At 45.2% G+C, this 10,993-nt stretch overlaps 1 protein-coding gene across 1 annotated transcript in view; it reads right to left on the bottom strand.

The window, feature by feature from the left end:
* CACNG4 (calcium voltage-gated channel auxiliary subunit gamma 4) overlaps positions 1–9,655 on the bottom strand; it is a 118,907-nt gene extending 109,252 nt beyond the window's left edge. The window contains exon 1 of the mRNA XM_027873102.1: positions 9,417–9,655. Coding sequence (XP_027728903.1) covers positions 9,417–9,639 — 223 coding nt within the window. The 5' untranslated portion in view covers positions 9,640–9,655. The remainder of the gene's footprint in view (positions 1–9,416) is intronic.
* Between the last annotated feature and the right edge of the window lie 1,338 nt (positions 9,656–10,993).

The following is a 10,993-nucleotide window of genomic DNA, read 5'->3' as shown; positions in this document are numbered from 1 at the left end:
TTCTTTCTTTCTTTCTTTCTTTCTTTCTTTCTTTCTTTCTTTCTTTCCTTCTTTCTTTCTTTCTTTCTCCCTTCCCTCCTTCATCTAAAATGAGCTTCAAGTCCTTAATCTAAGGCAAGGGTTTGTATCCTTTTTTGTGTCATGCATTCCTTTGGTAGTCTGTTGAAGCCTATGGACCCCTCCTCAGAAAAAAATTATATTGAAATACAGTTATCAATTTTTTTAAAGACACAAGTTTATGGATCCCAGGTTAAGAACCTGTGTAACACAATCCCTGAGGCTCACAATAACCCTTCTTTCTTGAACAAGGGAAAGTGTTAGGGGGCACTGAGAGGTTAAGAATTTTCCCTTTGGTCATACAACTGGACAATATCAGAGGTAAGTCTTGAGCCCACACCTGCCTGACTTCATAGTCATCCTTCTAATTGCTAAAACCAGGCTACCTCTCAGATGACATTTAAATGACTTTTTAGTTTGTAAAGAACTTTAATGTGCATTAGTTTATTTGACCCTCAAAACAGCCCTTTGAAGTAGCTACCACAGATACTATCATCCCCATTTTACAGATTAGAAAATTCAGTCTTAAAGAGATCCAATATAAAATTCCCATTTTACAAATGAGGAAACTGAGGCCCAGAGAGGTTTAGTACTCTATACCACAGTCTTATGTTCAAGGAGGCATCCAAGGTGGGATTCAAACTGAGGTTTTCTTAACTTTCGGGCTGGCAACCTATCCACTATGCCTTACAGGTAGTATGGTTACTTAGGATTTGAAACCAGGTTCTTTGATTTTTAAGTCCAGGACTCATTTTACTATAGTTTGCTGTAGAAGGTGTGATGAACCTAGTGATTTAACTCTTTTAAACAGGAGTAAGATCTTGCTGAAAGGATCTTACTGAATCTTAAAGACCAGTCAGGCATCTAGGTGGCCCAGTGGATGGTGTGCTGGGTCTGGAGTCAGGAAGATTCATCTGTATGAGTTCAAATATGGCCTTAGAAACTTAATAGCTGTGTGACCTTGGGCAAATCCCTTAACTCTGTTTGTCTCAGTTTCCTCATCTGTAAAATAGCTGGAGAAGGAAATGGTAAATTACTCTAGTATCTTTGCCAAGAAAACCCCAAATGGTGTCACGAAGGGTCGAAAATAGTTGTATTTATAAAATAGTCAGTAACAACAAAAAATCAACTTTTCCACCTCCCTAATTGCACAGAGGAGGAAACTCTGACCTGCTTAGCTTGGCACCTTTGCACAACGTTAAGTTGCTTTATGTTTTCCATTTTTCTAAAGCATTCCTTGACCTTGATAAAACCTCAATCCAAGGAAAGTTGTGCAAAAGGCTTGCTTTAAAGAGAGGTTCACTTTTCTCCACAGTTTTTTGGAAGCCTCTAGTATGGTGTCCCTTCTCAAAGCTGACTCTGTGCTTGGGCACTCACCCAGCCTGGCCCAAGACAAAATTAGAATGTGTTGTCAGAAGTGTAAAATCTAAAAGGACACAGGTCTTAATGTATTGTACAGTGGTCAGGGAACATCTGGAATATCTTATTCATTTCTGTATGCTACATTTTAAGAGTAAGTTAGAGAACATACTAGAAAAATAAGAAGATAACCTCCCCTCCCTTTGTTGGTGGGTTAACAGCCCTCCTCCCTAGTTCCATAGTTTGGGGAGCTGTGATTTTGAAGTCTGTCCCATACAGGAGCAAACTCTCCTTAGCATAGATTTCCTACTACTTTCTTGCCTGAAAAAGTGACCCAGGGGCCTAGAAATCATACTATATGGAAAAATAGTTGAGGGAACTGGAGGTATTCTGCCTGAAGCATGAGAAGATTTAAAAGCAGAGCATGATGGTGGTCTCCAAGTAAACCAAATACTTAAGAAATGAGGTTAGATTGATCCTGGAGTTCCAATAGTAGAAGTAGGACCCGTAAATGGATAAAGGCTTCAAGGAGAAAGATTTCAATACACTATGTAATATGAACTTTCTAATATTTGGAAACGTAAAACAACGGAAAGGCTGCTCCATGGGAGAGTGAGATCTCCATCATTAGAGGTATTCATTCAAAAACTGAGTGTTACATTTTGGCCTGATTGACCATTTAATATTGACTTGGGACCTCAATTAACCCCAACATTAAGGCTCAGGTTGTCCTCTCCATCAAAGATGCTGTAAAGGAGATTTCTGCATCCAACTGAGGTTGTATTAAATGTTCTCTTCCTACTCAGAGATTCCATGATTCTTTTTTTTGTACCCAGCACGCCATTGGCTCAGAGTCAGTAGCATTTTGTAAATATGCATTGACTTTATTTGACGTATGAGTTGGCAGGACATCATCCTCACATTCTCTCTCAATCTTTTTATATTGTTAGATGCTCTATTGTTTGCCAGGGTTGTTTCTATGTTTATAAATGAAGCTCAAAAGAGATGACATATGTAAAGCATTTTGCAGACCTTAAAGTGCTATATAAATGTTCTCTATTAATGATTGATCTTGGCAGAGGAACAGAGGCAGCCCCTTTCCACACCAGTTTTTATCTAGAGCAATTACTTTAGAACTAAACAGCTGGCTGTTGTCTTAGCGTTGGTGATTCTAGGGCTGAGACTATTGTTGCACCTGCATTGCTAACACCTGGCCAAAAGGGAGTAGGAGGGCTTGTGAATTCATTATTGATCAATCATGGTAGTTATTTTTTTTCTCTTCTGCCCTGGCTTTCAACCTATTGCTTTCTTTGTGGGGCTCAGATGACTCAGAGTGGAGTCCCCCTCTTTTTCCTGGCTTACATTTGATCAGTGAAGTTGGGCCTGGAGTCTTCCTCAGTTCAAATTGGGCCTCAGATACTTGCTAGTTGTGCGACCCTGGGCAAGTCACTTAACCCTGTTTGCCTCACTTTTCTCATCTGTAAAATGAGATGGAAAAGGAAATAAACCAGTCCAGTATCTTTGCCAAGAAAACCTCAAATGGGGTCACAAAGAGTCATACACGACTGAAAACGACTGAACAAAAACAACAAAATCTGCCATTTATTGGGTGTATGGCCTTTGTTCAGTCATTTTGGTTTTCTTTTTAGTCCTTTATGCAATCCAATTAAATTGATTTAAATAAATATGAACATTTATTAGCTGGAGATGCTGTGTAGTACAGTGGAAAGAATATTGTATTTGAAGTCCACACTTACTTCTAGAATGACTTTTGACAAGTCAGTTTACCTCTTCAGGTTTCAGATTCCTGATTTGTAAAATGATGGGGTTGGGCTAAGTAACATTTAACATCCCTTTTAATCCTAAAGCTATGATCTTATGATCCTAAATGTTTGTTCAGGGCACTGTCTTCCACTAAAGCTCGACATAGGGATCTTAGGTTCTGGGAGGCTATGCTGTATTAGGTTATGCTCTATCCACTGCACCACCTAACTGCCCATAAGTGGCAGAGCCTAGATTCAAACACCCGGATCTGTTTCCTGTATCTAATATACATTAGTTGCTGTGCTAAGGGCCAATGGCCCAGGCTGTAAAGGGCTTGACTTTTCTTCCAGTAAGGGATTTTATGCCTGTTATTCAAGGAATTTAGCTTAGCTAAATTCAGAGGCTTAACCCCAGAGGGTTGTGCGCAAGGTGGCTTTTGGGGGTATAACTCACGAAGACCATCTACAAAAGCATGGAAGTGTTGTTATTTGTGTGGTTAGGGAGAATTTCACACTGCTCAGATTATAGATACTTGAAGTATTGAAATATGTGCAAGATACATCACTTACGAGCTTGCTCCAGAAAATTATGTGCCTGTGCTTAAATGACCTCCAATGTCCTTTCCTTCTATGATACCCTATGCACTAATGTCATGGCTGTTGATGATAATAGTCACTTAAATATTAATTAAACCCCTCTTTCTCACTATCCTTCATTCCTCACTCCATGTATCTAAACAGTTGCCAAATCTTGTCATTTCTGCCCCTACGCCAGTCTCTCACATTTGACCCCTTCTCCCTACTCCCATGGCTGCCATCTTAGTTCAGACCCTCATCACTCCCCACCTAGATTACTGCAACTGCTTGATAGTTGGTCTCCCAGACTCAAGTCTCTCCCCATTCCACTTCATGGTATACCCTGCTACCAATGTAGTTTTTCTTAAATGAAGAGATGACTATGTTAGACTCCTATTCAATCAACTCCAGTGACTTCCTATTGCTTCTGGGATCCATATAAACTCTTCCATTTAGATTTTTAAAGCCCTTCACAATCTGCCTATGACCAATCTTTCCAATCTCATTGGACATTACCCCCTGCCCCACAATCTAACCAAGTTCCTTGCACAGAACACTCTATCCCTTGGCATTGGCTGTCCCACTTTTTCTGGAATGTACTCTTCTCTACCTCTACTTTGTAGAGTTTCTCTCTTCCTCTAAGATGCAACTTTTTCTGCATGAAACCTTTCCTGATCCCTTCAACTGCTGGTGTCTTCTCTCCCAAACAATCTTGTATTTAGCTACTTTGTAGATATTTATTCATTTATATATATATATGTGTATATATATATATATAAAATACATATGCTGTACATTTTTTTGTATATACTTGTTATTTTTTCCAGTAGCAAGTAAGCTCATTGTGAGTAGGGATTATTTATTTCTTTGTATTTATCTCTCTAGTATATAGTATAGCACCTGGAATGTAGTAGGTGCTCAATGAATATTTGATAATGCTAGTCTTTTACCTGCCCGTCACTATGCTAGGTGTCATGCCAAAGAATATGAGTCACAGTTCCTAGAGAAACAGGCCAATATGAAGTGGGGGGAGGGGACAGGCACAGTTCAAAGAAAAAGACAATTCAGAGAATCTTAGCTGATAGGGTCTGAGTGTATCTACAGAACTGGGAAAAACCCAAGCATCCCTCTGGGCGATGTGGCTGGTCTATCACAAGGAAATTTTATACCCTCACAGTTTAGCACTCATCCTCACCTAAGCCCAAGGGAAGAAATGAGGCCCATCAATTAATGGAAACCTAGAAACTATTGGAAAAGTTATCCTGAAGGATATGATTCTCTCCCTACCTCACACACCACCTTTGATCTAAGTCCATTCCTTAGTGGTGTTGCTCATTGTAACTACTCTGAAATATAACCCTGAGAGATTGCCCAGAGCCTTAAATATATTTAATGGCAGACTCTCTTTGAAGGTACCTGGATATACTGGTGAAAATAACCCAGGAATGGAGCCTACTATTGGTAAACTGCCTGAAAATCCTAAAGAAGGTCAAAGTGATAGGATTAGGTGTTTCGTTTGCTGCCTCATGCAATATTTCTGAATCAGAAATACACCTTTTTAATGATAATAATAAGAATTGGTTTGGATTTAATGCCTTAGATCCATTATCTTTGAAACAGGTTATCACAAACCATGTTAAATATAAAAGAAAAAGCTCAGGTGGACTTCCTCTTTTCTTTCCCCTTTCCCTAGTACTCTGATTTATTTTTATTCATGGCACCATCAACATTGCAGACAGGCTGAAGCCTCTTGTAGACTGTGGGCACGTCTATGTCTTAGATGTGTCTTTATGAGATAAGGATGATCTAGCTGCTCGGAAATAACAGAAATTATCAGCCCAGTGATCACAGGGAAAATGAAGAATTCTAAAATGAGATTTCAAAAACGACTGACCTGCATGGACATTCAGATCACCAAATGTTTCCTTTTCCCAGAGCCTGGTTCTTAGGACCTAAGAAATGTGGCTCTATGGCAGAGAAATAGCACAGCCCACTTAGCTAGGCTAAGGTTCAGAAAGGCGATTCATTATTCTCTTTTTCTGAGTTTGTTTTGTCATCTTGCTAACCTCAACTTAAAGCTGTCCCAATGAACATCAAGCATAAAAAAACTTCAAAACTGCCTGCAAAATACTAGGACATATCAATCCTAACTGAATAAAGGCATGAGCCATGACATTCTGGAAAGGCCAATTGGGCTTCTTTCCAGACTATGGAAGTCATTTTCATCTTTTATTTTTGTGGAGCTCCCTTCCCCCACAGTCTCTGTTATTGTAAAGACAATCCACGTTATACTCCCAAATGAGATATTTGTAAAGTTGTTGGCACAGTGCCTGGCACATAGGAGGTGCTTCATAAATGCTTATTCCCTTCCTTTCCCTAAGTACAAGGTAAGCTATGAAACTTGGATATTGCTGTAAGAATACCAGTGGATTTAGCCTATCTCAAGAACCAGCCATTTTCTTATCAGCAGAGGGAATTGTATGTTAGACTTCAACTGTATGTTAATGCTTGACATACATGGTACAATGAAAAGAGAGTCAAACCTCCAGTTACAGGACCTGGAATGGAATAAGCATTTATATAGTGACTATTGTTTAGCAGGCATTGTGCTAAGCACTTTCCAAATATTATTTTATTTGATCCTCACAACAATGCTGTCAGGTAGGGGTTATTATTCCCATTTTTCCGATAAGGAAAACAGAGTCAAAATGACTTGCCCAAGGTCACACAGCTAGTATGTGTCTGAGGCCAGATTTGAACTCAGGAAGATGCATCTTCCTGGTTCCAAGCCCAGCAGTCTAACCACTATGCTACCTAGTTGCCCAGTTGCCTATGATCTATGGTCAAACCATGATGTGAGTTTGAATTCTGACTCCTACTGACCTTAGGCAAGTAATCTCTTAATCACTTAATCTCTTGGGGCCTCAGTTTCCTCATCTGCATGAAGATGGGATTGGCTTAAATTGTCCCGTGAAGTCTCTTCCAGTTCCACATCTGAGATCCTATGTAACCTGTTTATGGTGGAGGGAATACAGCTTTAGGAATTTGTTTTTGTCATGAAGGTATTTAAAAAGTCTGAGGATAACGGGGATATTTTGTGTGTTAAGATCTCAGGTGCTTGTGGTAGGTAGTGATGTGGGTGTCTTTTCTGGATTAGAAGAGTAGGTGTTCAAGAGCTGAGCAATTTCATAAAAGGAATGGTATTTTTCAAAAGAGAGGAAGGAGGGGGAGAAGCTCCTGATTCTACATGCTTTGTTGTTTATCCAAGTCTTTGAAGGACTATTGATTTCACACTTAGTATTACCTGAAGACTTCATTTAGCCCTGGCATTAAGCTGCAAGTTACCAAGTGCATTCTTAATATGTAAGGTGTGGGGGAGGGGAGAAAGGGAGGGAGGAGGAATGGAAAAAGAAGTAGGTGGAGAAGAGTAGGAGATGACAGGATTAGAGATGAGAAAATAATTTCAGTCAAAGAATTCAGAAGAAGCTGGAACTGACAGCTCTAGCTCATCCTTAAAGAGGAAAACAGTATGTAGTGCTTTGAACACTCCTGTTGTGTAGGTTCATAAGAGATTTAAGAGTTGGGAAGAACCTTAGAGGTCATCTAGTTGAACTTCCTCATTGTGCAGAAGAGGAAACTGAGGCCCAGAGAAGTTGTTACTTACCCCAGGTCAAAGAAGTATGAGGGGCAGAGCCTGAGATTCAAAGTCAGACCCACTGCTGACCCTAAATCCAGTGTTCTCGCCACTAGGCTAGGCTGCTTTAATAAATATCTGTTGAAAACAGAAGTAACTTTGCAATATCAGTCTCCTCTTTATTGGATTTTCCAGACTAGATTGCTGATAATAGGTCCCTAGATTGAAAGCTGAACAGGACCTTACAGAGATCATCTAGTTCTAGTCTAATTCCCTCATTGTACAGAGGCAGAGAGAAAGAAAGAGAGGGACAGAGACAGACAGACACACAGAGAGGGGCAGAGAGAGACAGACACAGACACACACACAGACACACACACACACACACACACACAGAGAGAGAGAGAGAGAGAGAATGACTGGCCCACCGTCACACAGCTGCCTCTCCAATGAGACTTTTTTCTGTTTTCCCCACCTTTCCATCAATCCACAACTCTAAAAGGCTGAATGACTTGCTTAAATTGCAGGGAGAATTTCAGGTTAGGTAGATAGAAGAACTTCCTAAGTAATCTACAGATTCTGAAACAGACTTAGAGAGGCTGTCAAAATTCTCTCTGGTGATATTTAAAGCCCTTCTACCCAGGACTATAAAGCCACAGTCCTTCCTGGAGGGAGCGGACTTCACTCTATGTTTTCCTAGGATGTCCCGTTCTGTGCTGTTTGGAAACAGCCACCTGTTTCTTTCAAGTTGCTGCAGCTGAGTTGGTCCAGAGACTGCGTGGTAGTGAAGGCCAGCTAGCAAATTGGAGGAACGAAGGGAGCGACCCTGGGATTCTTCCCCATCTATCTCACCCTCTCCCAATTTATTCAGCCGTGTGCCACCTGAGCCCCAGCCTCAGTCTCAGCCTTGGGGAGATGGACATTTGTTTTGACTTCTGGAGAACCCTTGTCCTAAGCAGAGGACCGACTACACACACTCCTATCCCTGCTTTCCAGGGTTTAGTGACACGGCTACTTTCTCTGATTCGGGCTGTCAGGCACGGCCTGCTCTCTGATACCACCGGGGGGAGTTGACGTGGCCATCACGGTCACTGTCACCCAGTGTTCCTGGGTCCGGCCATGAGGCTAAGGGGCGGGAGCGCTTGCTTCCTGGCACTGGAGTCGGGAGGTACCTCCCACACTCCGGCCTCCAGAGCCCCCAACCTCCCCTGAGAAGTGGCGAAGGACTCCAGTAGACGTGTGGCTCCGTGGTTAGTACCTGGTTCGCACCCCGTCCAGCCCCCGAAGAGACCAGAGTAGCTGCCTCCTGTGCCGCTGCCACCACAGCTCCTAGCCGCCCTCCTGGCTGCACCCTGGAGCGCGGGAGCCCGTCCCAGGGAGCGGCTGGAGCAGAGAATGACCGGAGGCCCCAAGCCTCCCCAGCCCCCCGTCCTCGTCCCCATCCGCCCCTCCCAACGATTGCCAGTTCCCATAGCAGTTGCACAGACAGCGGTTGCCAAGCAACCTTCTCCCCTTCCCCTATCCCCCTCCCTCCTTCTCTTCTCCTTCCCTTTCTATTTTTCCTCCTCCCCTCCCCTTTTTCCTCTCTCTCTTCTTCCTCCTTTCACCCCACCCCTTCTTGTCGCCTTCACCCCGACCCCTTCACTCGGAACCACCCGACTTGGCCACGTCGGGAGCCCTCTGGCTGGTGTGTGTGTTTGGGGGGAGGGGGTCGGGAGAAAGGAGTGGGGGGTAGGAAGAAGGATAGCTGGGACGCATCTAGGCGGGAGGGGGGTGGATAGAGAGAGGGGAGGTTTGGTCCACCTGGGAGAGCAGAGGTGGGTCCACATCTGGACAACGAAGAGACTTGGCTTACTTGGGGGCACCATCCTCTTTGTGTGCTGCTCCATCCAGTCCCTTCTTCCATCCCTCCCTAGGGCTCAAGGGGCAACTGCTTCCCCTCCTCGCCTCCTCGTGGCCCCTATGCCTCCCCACCCCTGTCCCCGGGAGGCAGAGGGGTGTAAGGGGGGGGGCGGGGCGGGACATACCTTCGATGCAGCAGACCCGCCACAGGCCGGAGTGCGTGAGGTCGCCTCGGGCTCCTTGGCGGGGCGGGCCGCCTTCGTCCATGGTCAGGTTGGTCCCGTTGCATATGTGCGCGCTGGAGTAGAGCCAGTAGTCCGTGCCGATGGCGATGGCCATGAGGGAGAAGGCGGCGAAGGCTCCAGCCGTGGTCAGCAGCATCTGAAGCCCGCGGTCGCATCGCACCATGGTGGGCGCCTCATAGTCTGCCCCGAACCCCCTCCCCGCGACGCTGCCTCCCTCTCCTGGCGCTAGGAGGTCGTGCGGGGGAAGAACACTGAATGAGGCTTAGGGGTGGGGGTGCGACGGTGATGCCCTAGGGAAAAGGGCAGAGACCAAGCTCTTCTCCTCGAGGCCGAGTCCAACTGGACCGACACTCCGGACCCTTGACCAACTCAGATGCCCCGCGTGCTTTGCCTCCCCTTCTCCTTCTCCCGGGGACCAGCACCGCCCCCTCCCAGCTCAGCCCCCAAGCGCTGCTTGGGCTCAAACTCCCGATGCTCGGAGTCTAAGGCTTGGGCGTGCGGGGCTGGCTGACTGCTGGCGGCCAGGGGGCTCCTCCCCTCTCCTTTTCTTCCCTCCCCTCCTCTTCTCTCCCCTCCTCTTCTCTTTTTTCCCCTCCCCTCCTCTCTCTTTTCTTTCCCTATAGTCCCCTGTTTCCCCCTCCTTCGTTCCTTCCCTACCCCCCTCTTCTGTTTTCTTCTCCTCTCTGCCTTCCTCTACTACCTCCTCCTCCTTACGGGTCCCGATTTATCTCCTTCCTCTGTTTTATTATTATTGTTTCTCCGCTCTTCTCTTTTCCCCTCCTCAAACTCACTCTTCTGGTTCATTGACTGTATTAAAGCAGAGAAAAGGGAGGGAGTGGGAGCTGACAGCGGACCTAAAAGAAAACCTCTTCCTCAGCCCTTCCATCAGCCACCTCCCTCCTAGAGAGCTGGACAGCCGCTCCACGCTCCACTGGGGGCCTAGGAGAGGAAATGTATTCTGTGAAACAGTCAGCCCTCATCTTAGCCTAGCGGCTGGCACTGGAGAGGGGTGTGCCTCATCTATGTCACTGTCAGTCAGTCTTGTTGTTTCCCTCTCCCTTGTTATGCCTGTGACAGTTGAAAGACAACTAGTCAACTCACCGTAGCCTCCCTCCTGGTGATCCGACAGGAGGAGTGGTGTTAGTGGGGGGAGAGGGGGAATTTGGGAATGGGAGGGGAGGAGCGCTATTCTGCTTCCCCAGATGAAACCTCACAGATCGTAGCAACTTCGTGGGCTAGGCAAGTCATCTATCTCGGAAACCAGGCAGTATTTGTCTGGTTGCTGCCTAGAGACAACGACTTGGGGAGCAAGGAAGGAAAGCGCAACCCCCTCTGTCCCTGGGGACACCCCCCTCCACTTGCAACACACGCTTCTTTGTCTCTTCCACGTAGGGGTAGCTCATGGACTGCAAAGAGATCCTCATAATTTATATAGGATGGGGGAGCAGAGCAGTGGAATAGAGCCAGGACTAGGGGAAGACAAAACAGGCATCCTATTAAGGCCCAACATGCCGAAG

Source organism: Vombatus ursinus, unplaced genomic scaffold, assembly GCF_900497805.2.
Source record: "Vombatus ursinus unplaced genomic scaffold, bare-nosed wombat genome assembly UNPS02014801.1, whole genome shotgun sequence".
NCBI lineage: Eukaryota > Metazoa > Chordata > Mammalia > Diprotodontia > Vombatidae > Vombatus > Vombatus ursinus.
Note: the sequence above shows the minus strand (reverse complement) of the source record. Positions and strands in the feature narration are given on the sequence as shown.